At 34.3% G+C, this 10827-nt stretch overlaps 1 protein-coding gene across 1 annotated transcript; it reads right to left on the reverse strand.

Moving 5' to 3' along the window:
- Positions 1 to 1463: 1463 nt before the first annotated feature.
- LOC129222958 (homeotic protein proboscipedia-like) lies at positions 1464 to 10617 on the reverse strand. Its single transcript, XM_054857521.1, has 2 exons — positions 10533 to 10617; positions 1464 to 3325 (listed from the first exon to the last, which is right to left on the reverse strand). Exons 1-2 carry the CDS (start codon positions 10615 to 10617, stop codon positions 1464 to 1466), a joined length of 1947 nt encoding a protein of 648 aa, XP_054713496.1.
- Between the last annotated feature and the right edge of the window lie 210 nt (positions 10618 to 10827).

The following is a 10827-nucleotide window of genomic DNA, read 5'->3' on the forward strand; positions in this document are numbered from 1 at the left end:
GCTTGCTGATTGTGCTGTTTCTGACCAATGACCAAACCACTGAGCATTATAACTAATTGGAATGCAATCTGAAAGTTTCATTATCGTCTGCTTCAACCATTTAAATGCTTGGTTTTATGATCCTGTTCTGCTCTTTATTATTATCTCAGAAAGTTTTGACGCCTCATATTGTCAAGTGCACGTGATGTCTCATGCGCATGTGATATGCACATGTGATAGTGCATATGTGTTCCTCATGCGCATTAAGGTTGCCTATAACATGGAGCGGGACGTTTTCTTAAAAACCGACCTTTTACAATCTGAGAAGATACGATCGCAGCGAATGATCCTAAGATTTTATGAACATTGACGTTTCACTTTTAATACAAAATCAGTCTTAAGTGAACAAATCAAAATGTAAAAGAAGAAAAATCTTTTAATTTAAAATTTTTGCGTCAAAATTATTCAGTAAATAGGCTTAGAACGCACTTTGAAAAATAGTAAATATCCTTACTTAAATCCCCGTGCTTGAGAAGTTTTAACACGGTGTTCTGTGTTCGGTGTTAAAAGCAATCTTACGCAAAAATTGATTTTACCATAATTTGCTACACTCCAATAAATATGTTTCGTTTTACCAATGGGCTCTGTTCAGTGATACGATGTGTTTTCTCCGAGCATTCAAAACAAAGCTATTCTTGAACAGGCGGCCTGCCTACTTTAGCTCAAAATCTATGGTAGATAGCGTTACGGTTATTAATATCGCTCAGTGGACAACATATGTAAATAGCGACAAAAAGGTTGTCAGATATTACAATTCAGTTTAACATATGCATAATTTACTGGATTTTTCAAAAATCGCACCATTTTCTTTTTTGCTCCAAAATAGACCAAACATTTAGCATAACCTATCAGTACTCAACTTTAAAATATTGTATGGATTCAACATTTTTTTTTTTGAAATACCATACATTTTAAAAATAAATTGTGTTATGAGCTGTCCATAATAAAATACCTACGGGTGTTTTTGTTCTCAATTATGCAGATTGTTTGTAGTTGTGTGATATATTGATTGAAATTTCATGAGATTTATCAAAAATATTTCTCTAATGGAAGATGTAAGTAAAAAACATAACCACAAAATATCTACACTGTCAAAAATTTTCCAGAAATTTTACGGAAAAAAGTATTGGCATCCATGTGCTAGTACTTTTTATCGTAAAATACTATTTTACTGTAAAATTTTACAGAATGTTAGTTACCCATATAATTATAGTTAACAATTTTGACTTTTAAGAAGTTGCTTTTTTAATAGAGCAAAATGCTGCAGTGAACGAACCTTTGATGATTCAAAATTTTGAAATGAAATGTGAGATACAGAAATACAGAAATTAATAGATTGAAAGATGAAATTACCACTGAGAACAGCAAAAAAAAAAAAACATTACGGAATTACCTAAATATATTTAAATATGTTCAATGACTTATCAGCTTAATTGATAATACTCCGGACTGCAGTAATCATTTGCAATATTTAAGAAATTAAAGTCATTCGTCCCACAGGTATTGTTCGTTGAATAACAATCAGATTCGTTAAAACAGCTGTAGTTGAAGTCATCCGCTTGGCTATTGAACCGTTCCTGTGTTTCTACGAACTCTGGAATGACAGCACCTTCTTGAACCGAATTTTGGAGTTCGTAGTAACCAGAATCTTGTGATAAGTTTGTTTTGGGTTGAGAAGAGAGATAAGAGGGACTCGACTCTTCAGTATTTGCACTATTCATGTCATAGAACATGCCATGCATGTCATTTGAGTGAGAAATCATAGTATTAGTGTCACCATATCCTTCTGAACGATATGATGGATAGCAGTACCCATTATTCCCGACATTATTGCTTGCTTGGTTGCTAGAAGGAACAGAAGTCATGTAATCGTTATTCATACTCATTTCTTGCTGAGGATGGTGGTAATTTTCGTATCCTCGCGAGTGGTTATAATCGTTTATTGGATAAGCAGTGTTACTTTGTTCTGTTGAGAAGCCGTAATTACTTTGATGTTGCTGGGGCTGGTGAGTTGAGTTTCGGTGATAATGTTGATGCTGAGACATCATTGGCTGTTCGGGTAATTGCGTATTTCGTTGTTGGACGCCATATACGTCATTTTGATGCGAATGACATGAGTTCGGAAGGTGATGGGTATTTGGATTTTGTTGTGCATTCGTTTGTCCTGTCGCAGGGTAGTAAGGCATGTTGTTCTGATGGGGTGCTTTGTATGATCGTTGCTGAACGTGACTGTTGTAACTGGGGTTGTCCACCGGTTGGTTATGCAATGGTTGAGAATGCTGATTAGGCGGTGGCGTTCTATAACAGTATGTTGGACCAGTTGCGGGTGATGTTGCTACTTGACCAGTTGGAGTATATGCACCAATTCCTGGATCAGGAGGATATGGTCCCGGATACATTCGTGGTCTTTGGTGATTAGGTGAAGAAGGTAAGGGACCATTTCCGCAGTTTTCTTGCGGTAAGTTGGAATATGGTATAGTGGGACTTTTACTATGGAGGACAGGAGAAGTTGTGATACCAGCAACTGGGATCGTAGGTACTCTTGCCTCTGTTCGTTGAGTAGGTATTTTCACCACAGGAGGCTCAGAGCTTGGATTGTAATTACATAACGATCTGGGTGCAGATGTCTGTGAGGAAATGCTATCACAAATGGTATTATGATTCATGGATATATTTATGGAATTTACGGGCAGATGATTTTCCTCAACTGGCAAATTATTGACATCACACTGTTTGTTTGGAGTTGGCCGTCGCTCCAAAGATAGAGTTGAAGGTGATGCCATTGTTGGACAAGAGGTAACAGTCACGACCACTGAAGGTGATTTTAGAGACGCCGTTGATGTCGGATCAGTATCTTGAACCACCGCGTCTGATTTGGCTGGGGACGGTACACAACACGATTCGCCGGCATCACTATCTAAAGTGAGTAAGTCTTTTGATGCATTGGAATGCTCAGGCGTTCGAGAAGGCATTCCGTGATCACTGTCTAAATCAGGTTCATTGCTGTCGCCACCTGTTGCGATATCACTACCACTATCGAGGTTTCGGTCAGCACTATCTTTGTCATCGTCTCCTTTGGAAACTAAGGTCTGTCGCTTGTGCTTCATTCGTCTGTTCTGGAACCATACTTTGACTTGTCGTTCGGTGAGGTCGAGGGACGCTGCGATCTCGATCCTTCTCGGACGACAGAGGTACTTATTAAAATGGAATTCCTTCTCCAACTCTAGAAGCTGTGTGTTTGTGTAGGCTGTGCGCAACCGTCTAGGCATGCCGTTATCCGTCGTTTCTGAAAAGACAAAATACATTCATTAGAGTATGATACTTAATATTAATATTTAGTCAGTGTGATGTAATGACATATCAAGTATAAAATGAAAATTTGCAAAGTTTTTAAAAGAAAACAGGCTAAACATTTAGAAGGAAGTTTTGAAAACGTTTCCGCAATTGAATTTTTCACGAGAAGCTGTTTATAAAATGCAAACGAGTAATATTATACAAAGATTTTGTATTGACTAGTTTTTACCACATAGAAAAATATGAGAACTATTTAAATGGACCCACATTTTAAAACATAACAGATAAATATAAAATATTTTTCTCTGTTAACAATAATATTTAAATGCAGTTATATTATATGTTCAAGACTTTCTCTCTTGAATGCTTCTCCACCATTTATTATTCCAAACAAACTTATACTGAGACATTGTGCCTTGAATAAGCAGAATCAAATTATCCGAAATTCAACAACACTTCTGCTGATGGCATGTGCAGAAAACATGAATTTTTCTTTTATTTCCACCTCCCTAAATTCAGTTTTGCTTTTATAAAATTATTTTGCTGGAATAAGCATGTCATATGAAGAGGTAGCTGCTAACTCTTATCTTTTTTAACTTGGGCACTTGAAACGGATCTGTATTTGCAGCTTAATTTTTTTTCAAAATTATTTCGTAGATATACAGGGTATTCCGTTTTAACCTGCAAGACCTTTATTTTCGCAACCTTTAGTCCCAGATGTATACTTCAAATTGCAAAAATGTTCAAAATCAGATGCAGAGTTAAGATATTGAAAGTTTGAAGCAAAAATAAAAATAAATCAAAAAATAAAAATAATAACTTTTTAATACGGATCCTAGATTCCCTAACTAATATTTAGAGAAATAATCTCTATTGAAAACAAAAACTGACACAACAACTTGACATTCGTGCGACCAAAACTTAAGGAGATATTCCAGTTCAAAGTTTTAAGGGACCATGCAGAAGATTGAGATTGGAACTTATTCCCCTTTCAGAAGAATGACAGGTCGTCAAAGTAAGAAAAACAAGGTAATTAATATTTTTCATTGCTATTCCAAAATAAATACAAATGTTATGCCTTGATACACAAAAACGCACTACAAAACCTCGAACAATTTGAAAAACCTCACTCTATGCACACATATAATTTTAAACACTTGTTAACCGCTATATTTCCCCCAAAAAGGTGTTATTTACGGCGAGTGAAAAGTGGTGTAAATCACAAAACGCTGCGTTTCATATCTCGGTGAATATTGGTCGTAGTATTTTCAATGCTTTTGTGTTGTAATTATTTTTTTAATGGAGATTATTTCCCTAACCATAAGTTAGGGAACCTATGGCCCGTATAAAAAGTTAAATTTTGAATTTTTTGACTCATTTTTATTTTTACTTTAAACTTTCAATATCTTAACCCTGCATCTGATTTTGAACATTTTTGCAACTGGAAGTATACATCCTGTACTAACGGTTGCGAAAATAAAGGTCTTGCAGGTTAAAACGGAACACCCTGTGTATTAAAACACATTAAAGTAAAGATATTTCTCAACTTGAACTTTGAAAAAATCATTTAACAAAGACATTCACCTGAAATTTTTAATCATATTCAAAACATTATTTGCTCGCTATCCAAATAACGCCAATAATAAATTGGTTAACTTAAAAAACAAAGTATACTAATTTTAAATAAAACGAGATTACTTCTACAAGTAAATAACCCTTTTGAAAAATATTACCACACACGCGCGAAAAGCTAAAACTAAGCAGGAAAAAGCTTGAATAGTGTTTTCTGGAATTGATTGATACTATGTTTTATTGAGTGTAATAGTATGGTTTATCAAAGAGATGCAAAACCACATTAACAAGTACTTCAACACCTTATTTATTTATTCATTTATTTCTGGTGTTATTATATTCGAGCTAGGTTAGAGTACGCGTGAGAAAAAATTGAATATAACAAACATTGAAAAGGTGAAATAGTTTTGCTTCGGGTATGAATTTAGTTGTTTTGTTTCCTGTTCTTTTTACCGCAGTTGTAATTGCGTAATGTTTGTGTTGCAGATGATTGGGTCTGATGTGGAATTCGTTGACTTGCTTTTCGTTGAATTGCTTTTTCAAACTGTGGTGTATGTTTTACCCGTAATGCGAAATTGAAGGTATTTCAGGAACTTTGGTGAATATTATTTTCTGACAGGATAAGGATTTTCGACGATTTATTTTGCCTGAGCAAAGGTTCATTGAAAACGGGGAAAAAAAAAATACCGTCTGAAAATGGTTATGAATGGAAGGAATTGAATATTTAGGTAGAAAGCAAATCATATTTGAATTCTAAATTAAAGTGTACATTAACTTTATTTCCTTATCAAAATATTTCATTATTTGGCAAGTGTTGTCTGACTATTTGAAAAATTCGGAGACATGGATGCCCTACTACAATATTTTTTCTTCTTTTATGATTCCTAATGTGTCTTCTCATTAGATGAAGGTATGAGTACATGCTCGGATATTATCATTCGGCAAAAGTCCTCGCTTCCTACAGTGGTTGAGAATTTCAAACTCCCAAAAATTTAAGTTTGGTGCACCTCTGTAAACGCTTTCAAAATAGCATTCTCAAATCTCTCGATATTTTCGTCTTATTTGATGAATGGTTTCGTTAACAATGCTTCGATTAAACTTTTTGTCATATTGAGCAGAGTTTTCGTCAAATTGAAGAACGTTTCGTGAATTTTGAGCATTAGTTTTTTACTCAGCAAGGAAAGAATCGTTGTAAAAGACGAAATTTGTCTAACGATTGAAAATGTTTCGAAAGCGAGCGATGTATTTCTGAGAGCGAATTAAAATTGTTGAGAAACTACAATGCAATACATTTTTAAAAAAAAAAACAGCTTAAATTTATGCTTTATAATATGGATTTGGCTGTCAAAGCACCGCCAAAAAAAAAAAAAAAAAAACATGGTCGAGATCAACAAAAAACCACGCTGAAATGAATGCGTAAAGTCAGATGGTAGTGTAAAACTATACACATAAATTGTTTTCGGATTTGTAAGTAAGTATTACTATACTTACTTATACATACATACATACATATATATATATATATATATATATATATATATAAATTAAGGGTCTACAAAACGAGAGGATACAAAACAAAAGTGCATTGATACAAAATAAAGTATATTTGATGCAAAAATTCTGGAATGCGTAAAAATTAAAAAATATCAACTAAAATTTAACAATTTCCGTAGTGCAACTAGTATTATAAAAGACTTATGAGCCCCCAGAAAATTTCAAACACCGAACTTTCACACCATTATTGAGACCACCATACCTGGAAGGGTTGAGAGTACGATCATTAATTTCATGTCATGACTGTATTAGAGATCGACGCAAATCTCTGTTTACCTCTGTCTAATGAGAACGCAGGCGAATGAGTTACAGGCAACATTTAGAATCAATAAATGCTCGAAATTGCAAATCGCGGCAGTGGCTATCATTTGTTAGCCCAGATCATTGATTGAAATGAGACACTAATTGATTTCGCCACTTTGCCATAACAGACTTCCAATTAAGCGTGCAGCGATGTCATTTGGAGGGAAGGAGTCTTTAACTTTCAATAAAACAGAGGGTTCCCGACCAAGTGCGTCTGCGTCATTAATATTTCGGCACGTCATCGGCACCGGCGCTCATTTTTCGCGCTCTGCCGTTAGCGTGCCGTGCCTTCATTGCCATGACCTCTCAACTCGAATGGTAATTGTTTAAAAGGAAGTGATGGGCTGCATGATGGATTTAGATGGAATTTTAAGAGAAAAAGATAAGGCGGAGGACGAAAAAACGTAGAGTTATTTCAAGATTTTGTCGCTGATGTGCTAGAAAGAGCAGAGCACAAACACAGAAAACGGCGAATTATTTCATGATTTTATTGCTACTGTGTAAGAAAGACAGAATTAAAAAAAGAAAAAAAAAAAAAAAAAAACCGCAAATTATTTAATGATGTTTTTACTGTTATGTTAGGAGAAAACAAAACACACATTAATAAACGACGGATTAGTTTATAATTTTATTGCTGTAAAAAAAAAAAAAAAAAAAAAAAAAAAAAAAAAAAAAAAAAAAACGAAGAATTACTTTATGATTTTATTGCTGCTGTGTTTAGGGAAAAAAAGAAAAAAACGAGGTATTTTAGTTTTATTGCTATTGTTTTAGAAAAAAAACTCGTCGAATTATTTCATAATTTTATTGCTGCTGGGTTAAAAATATAACCTCCAATTTGAAATAAATAAATAAATAAAAGGAAGAAACTCATATCCGGTCGTTTATTTATATTAGCTATTATTGTGCCATTTTAAAGGAAATCTATTTTCCAAGACAAAAGTATTGAATTTATTACCCTATGACCAGTTATGAAAGTAGAAAAAATATATGTTTATATCAAAATTCGCAAAACTTCCGAAACAGTAACTTTTTTTCATTTCACCTAACATAACATTTTTTGAAAAAACTTTTAAATTCCGTATTCCGTCCATTGTTTTTGAGTAACAATCCGAGCCACAATCATTTAGTTGAAGACCAAACATTAGCTATAGTCATTTAACTGAAGACTAATAATGAGCCACGTTCGTTTCAGCTGAAGATAACAACAATATAAATAAATTTAGTTCACATTTATTCTATTACTTTATTGATTCTGTAAACACGTACGTCCCAATTGAATTTGGCAATGAGTTTTCAGTTACCACTGGCCCTTTAATTAAAAAAGAAAAAAAAAATCTTCCATTTCATGATTCAACAGAACATAAATTGCGACTCGATTTTGAAGAAAAATTATAAGGACATGCAAAATCCAAAAACCATTTAAAATGTATTTGTTCAGCTGGCTTCTTTTGTGGCAACCGGGCAACCTAACGCAGACAAACTGCAAAGCACTCACAATTGCGACGAAAAAGTAAGAGATCAAACCATTAGTTTTACTATAGTAGATATAGTTAAGATCAATGCTTCGTCATATACAAATTTAGCTGAAGTTTTTAAAAATTGTTCGGAAAGATTTTTTTTTTTTTTTTTGGATATTTTATGGAAGGTAAGGACTTTAATGCACCACCGCCCATCGACGGTAGTTTGTGACTGCGTTTGTGAGGCTTTCTATTTTCTTTTTTTAAACTAAAACTAACTCAAAATTTTGTCTTTATAAAAGTCGTTTATGGTGGATGATATTTTATGGAAGGTAAGGACTTTAATGCACCACCGCCCATCGACAGTAGTTTGTGACTGCGTTTGTGAGGCTTTCTATTTTTTTTTTAAAAACTAAAACTAACTCAAAATTTTGTCTTTATAAAAGTAGTTACGCTGAAAGCTGATTTTAATTTTTTTCAGACTCAAAACTTTATGAAAAGTACACTTAAATACCTCGGTGCAAGAGAGGTCCACTTATTGGTGACGGGAGAATTACAATAAATATATCGCAATTAATTTTTATACGGAAAACATAGTTTATTTGAATGTCATTGAAATTGGTTTCATAGAGAAATTCTAATTAAAGAACTCTTTATAGAGTAATTCTAATTCTTTTTTTTTTAATATGTGAAACCAGATACTTTTTAAAACAAAGCTGTTCCCTACTTGCACCGAGATCTTTGCATGCATTGTCATGAAATGGCTCTGTCTAAGCCAGATATATAACTGTATAATTGCATCACAAATGGAAATTTTACATTTAAAAAGAAGACAAACGAAAAATCAATCGGCGATGTGTCTTCACGGTGCTCTTAGCGATCTTAATGAGAATGAATGACTCAATAGCACCTGCAAATAGAAATGGACTTATAAAAGCCCTGAAACTTTTCAATAGGGGCTGTTTATAAATGATGTCACACTTTTTTCTAATCAAATTTGACCCTTTCCAGGGCCTGATTATCCAAAAGACTTGGGAAGCTTGAGCTTCTCCTCGAAACTTTCAGGGATCCCAGAAATGATTTAGAAATTCTAGTTTCTGCTCCAAAATGCATTTCTAAAAGTATTTCAAACATTAGAATTGGTTTAATAAACTTTTTTGAAATAATTTTACAAAGTGAGATTTCTTTACTAAATGCACCCATACACCCTTATGAGGACACCCATGCACCCATATGAAAGAGAGACAGACAGATTTTTTTTTCTTTACGAATAATAAAGCTGCAAGTCTGGACGCCGGGATGTTTGGATGTCTGTTACGCGAATAGCGCCTGGACCGTTCGACCGATTTTCATGAAATTTGGCACAGAGTTAGTTCGTGGAATAGGGGTGAGCACTTCGAAGCGATTTTTCGAAAATTCGATTTTGTTCTTTTTCTATTCCAATTTTAAGAACATTTTACCGAGCAAATTATCATAACGTGGACGAATAAATTACCAAATTATCATAACGTGGAACCTTAACATGGGCGAAAAAATGAGCATAGCAAATTGGCGAGAAATTCATCATCCATTATTTGTAAATGCACAGGCGAACCAAATGATCTTTTAATTTTCTACTACGGGCAAAGCCGGGCAGGTACCGCTAGTAAAAAATAAGCAGCAAACAAAAAAAAAAAAAAAAAGCGGGGGGGTCGAGAAATGAGACTGAGCTTTCCCTAACTTGAATGCCTAATCGGGTCTTGACCCCCTCCCTCCTCTGTCACAGAGTGTCACACTTCTTCTTACCAGCTCGCCTCCGATTCTCTCCTTTAGTCACATGTCACGTTGTTTTTTTAATCATATTGTTATAAAAAATGTGATCAAATGAAAGTTTTTCTTTGTGAAAAAGGCGCAAAAAATATAAGTGCAAACGATTTGCTACGATGTTGCCGAAAAATACGGCTATAGATATGAGATATCAATAGAAGTACTATAAAGCAAATAGCTGAAATCATAACTTCAAACTTAGTGAAATATCAAGTGGTCGCCACACACATCATATACTAGCAATATAAAAAGTAGTAAAAGTGCTTAGTCTCAAAACAATAAAATTTTTAGATTTAAGTTCATTATTTTTTTCTTACAGGCACACTTTGAATGCATTTTGACAAACTTTCTATCTTTCTTTTAATGGGGTTGCGTTGGAGGCACTATCTTTTGCAGGCCTAATACGATCCCCGATATAGCAACCATTCTTTAATGAAGCTCCATTATCGTAGGATGCCCAATAACACGAGAATTTTGACTCCCAGTTTCCCCTACAGAGGGAGGCACCTGGGCTCTTTGCGATGAGAAACTGCAGTAGGAATTTAATTTTGCCAAGAGCACTCCAAGCCAAGTGATCTTTTACATGCCGCATATTCATACGAAATGGACGCTGTCAATCTTCTGTATCTTGATAATCCTCCTACTGGAGCCAGGTTCGAACCTGCGCCTTTGGGCGTAAGAAACCATCGTCTAACCAATAAACTACTCTGTTGGCATTTCGGCAAACATTACTTTTGCTGCTGCTCAATTAATATGTTATTAGCGATTAAAGAAAAGCATTTAGATTTATGTATATAGTGGC

The sequence above is a fragment of the Uloborus diversus genome, chromosome 5 (genome assembly GCF_026930045.1).
Source record: "Uloborus diversus isolate 005 chromosome 5, Udiv.v.3.1, whole genome shotgun sequence".
NCBI lineage: Eukaryota > Metazoa > Arthropoda > Arachnida > Araneae > Uloboridae > Uloborus > Uloborus diversus.